Source organism: Thalassophryne amazonica, chromosome 22 (assembly GCF_902500255.1).
Source record: "Thalassophryne amazonica chromosome 22, fThaAma1.1, whole genome shotgun sequence".
Classification (NCBI taxonomy): domain Eukaryota; kingdom Metazoa; phylum Chordata; class Actinopteri; order Batrachoidiformes; family Batrachoididae; genus Thalassophryne; species Thalassophryne amazonica.
Window position 1 is genome coordinate 22094346 of NC_047124.1, and position 12271 is coordinate 22106616.

Below are 12271 nucleotides of genomic sequence, written 5' to 3' on the forward strand. Positions count from 1 at the left end.
TTTGTTCAGATTATGAATGCGCTGAAAGGTTTAGCATATAAACCATTTTGATAAAATGAAAATTATTCATACACCCCCCAAAAAAAGACAGTTAGGACATCTCTTGTCTTAAAAAATAAAATAAAATCATTTTTCTTCTTTTAAAGCAGTCATATTGTGTAAAATCTATTGTTCTGCCTGTGCATATGGAAATGTAACCACCATAAGTATAACTGTATGCCTAAAACTGCTAATTTTAGACTTCTGTGACATATGACGCGGAAGTCCACATGTAAATTCCAGTTTGACACACCCACTCCATTGCTCTGGAGTTAGTGTGGCACAGCCATTAGAGGCAGATAAATACCCAAACACCCTCCAAAGGGAAAGAGGGCGGGGCAAACAGAAACACTTTTTCATTTAAAGTGGAAAACATATACAGGTTGTTTCTTAGAGACTTCAAAATTAGATATTTCCAAGCGCATCATCTGAGTATCTGTGAGGATTTTTTTTTTTTTTTTTTGTCAAAAAGCATTATTATTTGTTTTTAGACACCTGATCGCAACATGAACTTGCTAAAGAGGTGGACAGTATGACCCCTTTAAAATACTGAAGGCTAATGGCTTCATTTCACAGTGTTGTCTGAGTGATTCAAACATTTCTTCTTACAATTTCAAAGCCATAAACATGCGCCTTTGACCTTCAGCAAAGGACAAACAGTGAGGATGTCAGCCATCACAAGTCACCTTAAAAAACTACTTAAAGCTGTAATCGCTTTTGATTTTTTTTTTTTTTTTTTTTTTTTTTGCCACTGAAGTCAAAAAGGTTTTTTTTATTAACACTATAATTTTGTTTCCTCATACTCAAATAAAGGTTTCACAACCTTATAACACTATTATGATTAAAATTCACCTTTCTGAAAACAATTTTGAATTTTGACCCATGAGGGGTTAAAAACACAGCAATAAGACACCATAACACACTTTTTGTGGCTACGTCACAGATGACATTGGGGGAATCTAACCCTTAAATGGCATGCTGGAATACCGCCACTGACTGGTCAAACATCATATGACACACTATATATGCTAGTGTTAGCATCATGGAGCTCACCCCCACCCAGACATCCATTTTCAAACCCACAAGCACTGAAAATGGAAACATAAAAACAGCAATGGACACAACTAGTAAACATAAGACACTGGCGGAAAAAAGCTCAGGAAAAAACAAAATCTGGACATAATTCACATGAAGGTTTTGCTGGATATCCTGCTCACTCACACAAGAACACTGAACGTGTGATTTGCCACAGAATCCCCCGAAATAACGCTTTTGCAGATATACCACAAAAATAAAAGTTGTGCTATATTAACCATATTTCAACAGATAGTACATTTTATCAATTCCTCTGCAAACGTAGAGTACGATCTCAACCCAGCGAGAGGGATAAAAACAATTATGCAAAATGGAAACTTTTTTATTATTATTTTCAAAAAAGCAACAGATTACAGAGTTAACTTTCAGCAAATGCAATCCTAACTGAAACTGTACTCACATTCGGGACTTCAAAATGAAAGACTCACGTACTTACGCACAATCTACCTATAGTATAGAAAAGAAAAAGGAATACATAATAAATATTAAAATGGCCACAGGAGAAAAAAGTCCTCGAAAACAATCAGAAAAGAGAAAATGTCGGGAAAGTAGAAACAAGACGGTGTGCCTTAAATGTCTTTTTTGTTTTGTTTTGTTTTTTACTTTTTTATATTTTTTATAAATTGTGCAAGATTTCATACTAAGGCTCTGGTCTTGAAGTGAGTGTTGTCTGATGCACGCACACACATGCGCTCCCTGTGCTCTGGGCACTCTGTGGGGTTTGGGGGGGTAGGCAGCAGCAAAGTGCTGCAGAATCCAGATGGGCTGCTCAGCGTATATACCGTATGGCCTGTGATGCACCATGGGAGTGGACCAGCTCAGAAAAACCGACGTGCACATCACCTCAATGTGGGCGGGCAGAAAAACTCCTGTTGCATCTAGAAACAACTTTTTAGGAGTCATCGAAACCCCAAAAAATAAATAAATATTTATATAACATGACAATATAACCATTAAGGCAAAAACACCCGGAGTGGCATCAGCGATACTGGAACAATATGATCGTGTTTAGGTACATGGATATGATGAAACATTTAACTACTTCTTCTTTTCTGAAGCACAAGTTCTTAAAATCAACTTTTTTCCTTTAAAATCCAAACATCATTTCACCGTTTTTTGCCTTTTTCTTTTTTTTTTTACTTTTTCGTGTAAAATTCAATAAGAAAATAACAATGCAACACACGAGTGATGTATGGATCGTAAAACTACGAGAATAACAAACAAACAAAAAAATTCTAGGTTTAAGTCGCGACTTCAAAAACCACACTTTTTTTTAAATCCCCCGCCATTAAGCCCCGCCCAGGAAATGGAAACTCAAAAAAAAAGGATATCACTTACATTAAAAACCGTTTTATCCTCTCATGACGGCATTAATTCCAACAGTCACCGAGTTTATTTTACTTACAGTGATTGCGTAGTCTGTTGCAAATTAAAGCATTAATTGTTTCATTAATGGGGAGGAAAAAAGTTGTCTTTGCAACATAACTGGCAACTCTTGACCAAAAAAAAGCATCTTTACATCTTCTTTTTAGTGCAACTCTTAAAATGTAAAACATCTCCAGTGATTCCTTGAGATCTTTTTTTCTTTCCTTTTCTTATATTTTGCACCTCACATTTAAAATATCCAAAGCAAGATGTTTTGTTTTGTTTTGTTTTTATATAATTTTTGTCTTTTTTTTTCTTCTTTTTTCCCCCCACAACAACTTTTTGCTTTTCTGCATTGCCGTGGCCTTCTGTAATATTTGTTAAGAATGCAACAAAAAGAAGAAAGAAAGAAGAAAAAAAAGGGGGATCCAGGCCAAGGGCATACTCCATCTGCACAGCCTCCGTGTTTGAAACGTTTTTTTTTTAATAATCAATCACCGCTGTGATTGGGGGTCTGGACACAAGGGTCTGGAGAAAACCAGGAGATAAAAAGATAGAAGGACAGAGTGCGCTGTACAGTGGGAACGGGCCCAGATCAAGATCAATCAGGGAAATATAGACACAGATGAGAAAGAAAAGAGAAACTCCACAGAGAAACCTTCATATAACGCAGTAGGGTTCCCGTGGTAACCTGGATTTTCTGCAGTAGAGTAGTGTGGTGCTGAAGCAGCGCCGCAGCTCCCTGTTGGAGAAGATACAGATGAAAGGGTTGACCCCGGCTTGGGCAAAGCTCATCCACACCGCTGCCGTCAGATACCCTCCGGGGACCACGGGGCCCCTTGCAAAAACCCGCCAGTAGCAGGCGACAAGGTAGGGCCCCCACAGAGCCAGGAAGAAAAACGTCATGATGTAGAACATCCTACTAATCCTCTTCTCCGTTTTAAACTCATCCAACACCAGTAGACGCCTGCGGCCCGCCGCGTTGCTGTTCTGCCGAATGCCTAGCAAAGTAGGCGGGGTGGGGCCTCTACCGAATCCAGCTAGCCAGTTGGCCGCCGCTTGGCCGCTAGCGCCCGGCCCGTGGAAAGTCCAGTTCTGGCTGACAGCAGGCACAAACTGGACGGGCTTCATCTTTCGACGGTCATGAACGAAGAAGATAAGCTTGAGGTAAACCAGCTGTGTGGCCAGGAGGATGAGCGCCAGCAGGAGCATGAAGCCGAGGGAATCGTTCGCCCGGAAAGAGCGGTGCTGGAATGTGCACTGGTCCTCCTCGCGGATAAAAGAGTACGTCCCCACGTCCAGCACCGGCGGGAACGCCATGGCCACCGACAACGTCCACACCATGCAGATGACGGCCAGACACGTCCAGAAGGTCAACCGCTTGGTGTAAAAACGGTGGTGCGCGATGGCCAGGTAGCGGGTGACGCTGACGCAGAAGAGCATGAACGCTGTGTGGAAGCAGGAGAGCACGCCCAGGAAGGCGATCACTTTGCAGGTGAGCGTGCCGTAGCTCCAGGCAGACCCATTCTTGACCGAGGTGAAGACGAAGGGGAAGCAGATGGCCGAGCGCAGGATGTCGGAAGCGCACAGGTCCAGCAGGAAGTAGTAGGGTGCCCGGTGCAGGCTCTTGTCTTTGACCAGCAGGATGGAAATCAGGAGGTTTCCGACCACACCGACGCCAATGATGAAACCCAGGGAGGTCAGTTTGAGGAACGTGGCGAGAGGAGAGACATTCTGCAAGATGGTGTGGTCCCCTGCATGGCTATAGTTCGCCATAGATGGAGGAGGGATCATAAAGATAGCGGGGTAGCTTCAGCCGAGTATCATGATCTGGAGGTGGCAGGGGGAGGCGTTAGATCCATTTGGCGGTGTGCTTTGAAGAGGTTTCCATCTGTGCAGGCAACCTCTCCTCTAAGGCATCCTTTGTTCCTTTGTCTCATCACACCTAAAAAAAAAAGATCCACCCATCAGCATTCAACAAACAGCTGCATTAAAATGTTGCTGCGCCTGCAAAACAAAAATGTGCTCATTTCCACTTCATTTACCTACATTTTCTTGATTTTTTTTTTTTTTTTAATTCACACTGAAAGTGCAGCTGTGCCTCCTGCGCTGATGCGTATTAATATTCCTTCAAGATGCGTTCAGAAGCCGTCTGGAAAAAAACAACCGCCGGATCTTTTTTTTTTTTTTTTTTACGCGCGTCGTCTGGAATAAAAAAATTATGCGTAAAAATGCTTAAAATGAAATCAAATCAACGCGATGTGCAACCTTAAGAGAAACACAGAGGAGAGCGCGGTGATCACACCCTGCGCCCCGCAGAACACAACACACCAAAACGCATCACCACAACGCATCGAATCAGCGCGCACCGGTTTTACGCATTTGGATTAAACAAAAATCACAGCATTAAAAATGATTTGGTGCCGATTGAAGGTGAAGCGGACGATAAGTTTTCCTCTCCTCGTCAATGCGTTCTGCGATCCTGCCTCCATTTTCCACGCCGCCTCCTTTATGTTCGGCTGCAAAGAGTTGCGAAATATCAAAAATAACGAGTGGAAAAAACTCTCCGATCGGTTACGCGCTGATGTGACGGACGGAAAACGATGAAAGCAGCCGATAACGACATTACAGATGCGGTCGGAACCCCGTTTGGTCTGACAAATACGAGCGGGTTCTGCATTTACGTTAAGTCACATTCCAAAACATGATTTTTATTTGATTTTCGATCGTCGTGGTTCCTGATTTATTCTCGGCGGATGGAGCACAGCGGGTGAAGCGAGTCCAGACTGGAATAACGTCCGAGTCGCTGCTCCGCTAAGACAAGGCCGGAAAAAAAAAAAAAAAAAAAAAAAAACGGAGACAGATCAACGACACATCGATCCAAAAATCCTACCTGTTGATAATCCGGTTCCGATTGCGTCCTGGAGGTTATTTACATCGCATAAGTAGGTTTTGCTGTTTTAGTATTTTTTTAAACCCCCCGATTTGTTGCCTGCCCCCCCTTTTTCCCCCTCGCACGGAGAATATCCTACAGTAAACCGAACGCAGTGCGCATGCGCTCTGCATCCCTATTTGTGATCCAAGACGCGTCTTGTCTCTTGTTGCAGCAGCTCTCTCTCTCTCTCTCTCTGTCCACTTCTTTCACCTTCTCTCTTATTTTCCCTCTTCTTTCTTTTCTCTTTTTTTTTCTGTTTGTCTCTAATTCTTTCTTTGATCTCTATCACGCTTTTATGTCTATATATCTGTTTTCTTTATCCCCTTTCTTTTTCTGTTTCACTCTGTTCTCTGTATTATCTCTTTCACTTTTTCTCATTTTCCATTTCCTTTCTCTTCTCTTTCTTTTTTCCTATTGTCCTCCACCTTCTCTTTATTTTTCTCTTTGATTCTCTATCCATTTCTCATTTTTGTTCTTTTGTTCTATTTCCCTTACTGTTCCCTTCTTTCTTGTCAAATGATTTTGAGGATTTATTATTATTATAAGTCTTTTGGCAGGGGTTAGCGAAGGAGCGACCCACTTTATCTCACAGTACACTGACTTTCCTGGACACACACACACACACACACACACACACACACACACACACACACACATACATACATATATATATAATGAAACAGGTGGACAACAATCAATCATTCACATGAGCACAATACAGTAAAGAAATATTTGTGGCAAATAGATAGATAAGTCCATCTCCTGCAGATTGTACATCTTCAAATTAAAAGGGCACATAATAGAGATAACATGAATAAAATGTCTTGACTTTTGATGCACCAGATCAATTCAAAAATACACTTTGTTTTCTCCATGTCATATCCCATTGGTGGATTAGGAGCAGGTGTAGTTAAACTGTCTCAAATTCATTTTCAGCATCAAACATTTTGAAACAGCTATTCATTATCTGAAGTAAATGCTTCATTTTGCATTTCAAGCATTTTTAGGACAGTGACCTTTTTTCCAGCAATTGATTCATTTATGATTTTCTATATTTCAAATCCACTGAATGTTTACATTAAATGACAAAAAGTGAAAATTCTTCAATTGCATTTTGAACAATTTAAACGATCATTTTCTGTTCCATTTGAGGATACGTTTTTCAAAACTTCTCATGTTGAACATTTAAAAACAGTGAATAATTTGCTGAAGGAAGTAGTTAATTTGTCTTGAACATCTTTAAGCAGAATAATGCTCTGAAACAAGTTTAGTTTGATGTTCAATTCCTTTCAGAACAGTGAATCATTTCAGGCCATGAAGTCTGTTAGTATTTCAAAACGTATTTAGTGTTTCGAACATTGCTAAACAGTGAATAATGAAGCAATTTGACCATTTAATATTTCAAAACAGTGAAATATTTTGTGAAGGAATTGATTCATCTTGAGTTTCACATACTTTGAAACTGAATCACTTCTTGAAACAATTGTTTTACTTGATGTTTCAAGTTATTATCCGACGGACTTTTAGGGCCACATTGAATTTTTATTTATTTATTTTTTGGGGACTTCGAGAATAAAGTTGTAATATTACGAGAATAAAGTCGTAATATTACGAGAGAAAGTCATAATATTGCAAGAATAAAGTCGTAATATTATGAGAAAAAAGTCGTATTACGAGAATAGTCGTAATTTTACGAGAAAAAAGTCGTATTACAAGAAAAAAGTCGAAATATATTACGACTTTATTCTCATAATATTACAACTTTATTCTCGTTATATTATGACTTTTTCTCATAAAATTACTTTATTATCGAAGTCTTAACATTACGACTTTATTCTCATATTTCAACTTTATTCTCGTAATATTATGACTTTATTCTCAAAGTCTAAAAAAAAAATTCTATGTGGCCCCAAAACGCCGTCGTACTATTCAAAACTCATTTAGGGTTGCAAATATTTCAAAATGGTAAATCATTATCTGAATTACCTGGGTCATTTGGCATTTTGAGATTCATTAACTGTTTTGTGCATTTTGACAACAATGAAAACTATTGGGTCATACGGCAAACTGTTTCAGAAATCCTTGTTTCAGCCTTTAGTATGTGTGAAATATTTTAGGAAGGGTTTAAACCTCCAATTCCAGCCTGCAGCTACACCTTTGATTCTTAATACCTCTGCCAAAGAAGTTGGGAGGAGGTCATGTTTTCACCCATTTGTTTGTGAACAGCCTGTAAGCCACAATTTTTCATTTATCATTATGAAATTTTTACAGAGGATTCATATCCTGATAGACAAGAACTGATTCAGTTTTCAATGTCATAGGTCAAAGTCAGGAAAAATCTTGATCCCTATCCTTTATCTTTGAACAAATTTTCAAAAATTAATAACTGTCAAAAAAGATTGCATTTCTTTCATATTTGAGAGTGTTGTGGATGGTATCCTTTATCGACAAAGTTTGAGCCGGATCTGATCCGCATTACATATTTTGTGGCCATTTAAATTTAACATTGAAAACCCCATTTAATGTATATTTTACATTATATCTTACTCAAACGTGCCACAATCACGCTCATATTTGAAAGTGAGGTGCAGACTGGTACTCACTATCACCTGACAAAGTTTGATCTGGATCTGATCTGGATTGTGAATTTTGTGGACATCTGAAATTATTGTTGATTCAATGAATGATCCGCATCTAATCCGCATTGCAGATTTAGCGTATATTTTATTTCAACTTTGAAAAGCCCTTTTTTATTTCAACATTGAAAAGCCCTTTTGATCTATATTCTGTATTATATTTTATCTTATGAAAAGCCACTTTGAACAGGACTTTGACCTTGAAATTTGTTTCCAAAGTAAAAACTTGTGAAATTGGAAATTAGTGTTGGTGGTGGTTTGCCTTCATATGAGCACAGTGCTCATTTATCACGTTATCAAACTTGTATTTTACTCCAAACAGTCTCAATAAAATTTCCTTCAACATGAAACACTAGCTCACAAATGAAAGTTGAAGATAAACGAGAGAATTGAAGAAAGCTGTATATTTATTTTCTTGCTTATAAACTGTTCTTAAACTTAAAGCCTCCATTATGTTGATTATGTGTATCAAGATAACCACGAACAATCAAATGTTACTTTAAACTAGTGTGTAGCATTTAAGGGAGGATCACCATGTTGATACAGGTGCACTCTCTTTCATATTTTGCAGCACAGCTGTAAAACTGAAGAAAACAAAACAAAATCTGCAACCTCTCCCCTAGATGTGACAAAATCCTACAGTTTTAAAGAGTTAACATTACAGTACTTTCAAACATCTTTCCAAACACTACGCCTGACTAGTAAGAAGTCAAAGGAACGGGAGGCATTGAACGCATCACTTGAAGAATGCAATGCTAAATGAAAGAGGCCTTTATAAACATCTTGCAACCCATAAGAAATCAATTTATTGTTGACAAACTTTCAGCAATCATATGACACCGCGCTTCAAACACACCCGTGCGTAAAAAATATGCAAAGTCAGCGTGACAAAAGGAAAAACTGCAGCAGTCTTTAAGCACAGAAGGTAACAGTGTTCGGTTTTGTCCACTTCCTGTTTGGTCTCGCCGAACTCCGGAAAAGTGTCCACGTGACATGCTGATGTTCCCTCCAACAGTAAAAAGGCACATTTCTGGTTTAAGATCACAAAGATCCCGCTGGATGCGTGTGTGTAGACTACGGGACAGGGGATCATCCGGTCACAGCTGGCCGTTCCTCCTCCGCGCGTACCAGCCGAGGCCCGCGCACAGACCGACCACAGCCAGCAAGACGCCGAGCAGCAGCGCCAGTGCGTCGCCCGCGTCGTAAGCCTCCGCTGCGGGGATCAGGGAGAGGAAAACCAGCCCCGTCGTCACCGCTGCGTCCGGGAGTCCAGATACTGGAGACATGTTGAGCTTTTTCTTTCTTTTCTGCCGCCTCTCTGTTTGCTGTATCCGGAAACAAGAGCCGTGAAAGTCAGGTGACCGCAAAATGAACAACTTCCTGGTTCACGAACACAAGAAAACTATCGTCGCGCATTTCCGGTTTCGGCAGATTGGGAGAAATTTGGAAATTAAGTCCAAAATGACTTTTTAAGACGTAATGACGAGAATAAAAAGTTAAAGTTTTGAATTTCCAAGTCGTCGTTATTATTATGAAATGGCATATTTATCATTAAAATTCAAAATTCGATTGTGTGAGTTGAGACAATTGGCGATGTTTCTGCTTTCTAAGTAGACAAATTGGAATTATGGCTAAAAGTCACAAGAATGAGATTTAAAAAGTGATCAATTGAGCTGTGACTCACATTTCTGAAAGACGAAGATGAAATGCTGATATAAGTCAAAATTACAAGACAAAGATGTATGACGTTTCCATTATGATTTAAAAAAAAAAAGTCAATTTGAGGATGTCAGTTATAATTGTGAGATATTAAGATGAATTATGATATTGTAAGTCAAAATTATGAGACAAATGTTTCAAATAACTTTTAAGTTATAATTATATTTTTAAAAGATGGAGACTCTGTAGCCATTTAACATTTTCCGTAGCCGGCAGTCAATTCACGAGATTTCAAATCCCACAAAATCTCGCAAGATCTCAGAGGTGGTTGTCACTGCATACATATATATATATATATATATATATATATATATATATATATATATATAGTTTCACAACTACTGAATGAGTTGAGTTTAAAAAGGCCATTTGAGTTTGTCAGTCATGGGATACCAATGTGAAATTTTAATATTATCAGTCAAAGTTGAGACAAAAAGATAAAAATGACTTTTACGTTATAACTGGGATTTTATTTTTTTAAGAGGCCATTTGAGTTTGTCACTCATATTTATGGGATGCTAAGATGCAATTCCGGTATTTCAAGTCAAAACTATGAGACAAAAAGTTTAAAATGACTTACAATTATGGTTTTAAAACACCCATTTGAGGTTGCTATAATTATGAGACACTAAGATGAAATTCTAATATTGCAAGTCAAAACTAAGACAAAAAGTTTAAAATTACATTAAGTTATAATTATGTTTTTATTGTCCTCAGGACTTTTTCCAGTTGTTGGGGTCCTCAACACTGAGGCACCTACGGTGCATCTGGAAAGTATTCATAGTGCTTCACTTTTTCCACATTTTGTTATGTTACAGGCTTATTTCAAAATGGAATAAATTAAGTTTTCCCCTCAAAATTCTACTCACAACACCCCATAATGACAACATGAAAAAGTTTTTTTTTTTGGCAAATTTATTAAAAACTAAGAAATCACATGTAGATAAGTATTCACACTCTTTGCTCAATACTTTGTTGATGCACCTTTGGCAGCAATTACAGCCTCAAGTCTTCTTGAATATGATGCCACAAGCTTGATGCACCTATCTTTGGGTAGTTGTGCCCATTCCTCTTTGCAGCACCTCTCAATTCCATCAGGTTGGATGGGGAGCGTTGGTGCACAGCCATTTTCAGATCTCTCCAGAGATGTTCAATCAGGTCTAGGCTCTGGCTGGGCCACTCAAAGATATTCACAGAGTTGTCCTAAAGCCACTCCTTTGATATCTTGGCTGTGCGCTTAGGGTCATTGTTCTGTTGAAAGATGACCCGTTGCCTCAGTCTGATGTTAAGAGCGCTATGGAGCAGATTTTCATCCAGGATGTCGCTGTACATTGCTGCATTCATCTTTCCCTCAATCCTGGCTTGTCTCCAAGTTCCTGCTGCTGAAAAAACATCTCCACAGCATGATGCTGCCACCACCATGCTTCACTGTAGAGATGGTGACTGGTTTCCTCCAAACATGTTGCCTGGCATTCACGCAAAAGAGTTCAATATTTGTCTCATCAGACCAGAGAATTTTGTTTCTCATGGTCTGAGAGTCCTTCAGGTGCCTTTTGGCAAACTCCAGGTGGGCTGCCATGTGCCTTTTATGAAGGAGTGGCTTCCATCTGGCCACTCTACCATACAGGCCTGATTGGTGGATTGTTGCAGAGATGGTTGTCCTTCTGGAAGGTTCTCCTCTTTCCACAGAAGAATGCTGGAGCTCTGACAGAGTGACCACCGGGTTCTTGGTTACCTCTCTGTGTAAGGCTCACTCCCCCAACCACTCAGTTTAGACGGGTAGCCAGCTCTAGGAAGAGTCCTGTTGGATCTGAACTTCTTCCATTTACAAACAGTGGAGGCCACTGTGCTCATTGGGACCTTTAAAGCAGCAGAAATGTCTCTGTACCCTTCCCCACATTTGTGTCTCAAGACAATCCTGTCTTGGAGGTCTACAGATAATTCCTTTGACTTCATGCTTGGTATGTGCTCTGACATGCACTGTCAACTGTGTGACCTTATATGTAGACAGGTGTGTGTCTTTCCAAATCGTGTCCAATCAACTGAATTTACCCCAGGTTGACTCCAATTAAGCTGCAGAAACATCTCAAGGATGATCAGTGGAAACAGGATGAAACCTCAATTTTGAGCTTCATGGCAAAGGCAGTGAGTACTTATATACATGTAATTTCTTTTTTCTTTGTTTAATAAGTGAGGAGGAAGCGTAGCCCTAAACAGAAGCCCCGTGTACACCAGCAACCTGTTCACATTTCTAACCGTTTTTCCCCACTCGACGACACACCCGCCGAGGATCAAACTCTGGTTATTGGCGACTGTTTTGAGAAATGTGAAGTTAGCGACACCAGCAACCGTAGTCAATTGTCTTCCGGGGGCCAGAGCAGGCGACACTGAAGGAAATTTGAAACTGCTGGCTAAGGCTAAGCGTAAATTTGGTAAGATTGTAATTCACGTCGGCAGTAATGACACCTGGTTACGCTAATCG

General features: G+C 39.6%; 2 protein-coding genes across 3 annotated transcripts; both read right to left on the reverse strand.

Moving 5' to 3' along the window:
• Positions 1–2711: 2711 nt before the first annotated feature.
• gpr85 (G protein-coupled receptor 85) lies at positions 2712–5468 on the reverse strand. Of its 2 annotated transcripts, none has more exons than XM_034163231.1 (2): positions 5393–5468; positions 2712–4444 (listed from the first exon to the last, which is right to left on the reverse strand). In XM_034163231.1, the coding sequence occupies exon 2, from the start codon at positions 4291–4293 to the stop codon at positions 3160–3162; it is 1134 nt and encodes a 377-aa protein (XP_034019122.1). In that variant the 5' UTR covers positions 4294–4444; positions 5393–5468; the 3' UTR covers positions 2712–3159. The 2 variants fall into 2 exon arrangements, with proteins under 2 accessions (XP_034019122.1, XP_034019123.1); XM_034163232.1 differs by lacking the exon at positions 5393–5468 and adding an exon at positions 4549–4950.
• A 3382-nt stretch (positions 5469–8850) lies between these two features.
• LOC117503932 (small integral membrane protein 30-like) lies at positions 8851–9453 on the reverse strand. Its single transcript, XM_034163233.1, has one exon. The coding sequence runs from the start codon at positions 9354–9356 to the stop codon at positions 9168–9170; it is 189 nt and encodes a 62-aa protein (XP_034019124.1). The 5' UTR covers positions 9357–9453; the 3' UTR covers positions 8851–9167.
• Positions 9454–12271: the final 2818 nt, after the last annotated feature.

What these genes read in the sequence shown, in the direction of transcription:
- LOC117503932 (XM_034163233.1), bottom strand. Translation starts at nt 9,356, where the DNA reads ATGTCTCCAGTATCTGGACTCCCGGACGCAGCGGTGACGACGGGGCTG.
- gpr85 (XM_034163231.1), bottom strand. Translation starts at nt 4,293, where the DNA reads ATGATCCCTCCTCCATCTATGGCGAACTATAGCCATGCAGGGGACCAC.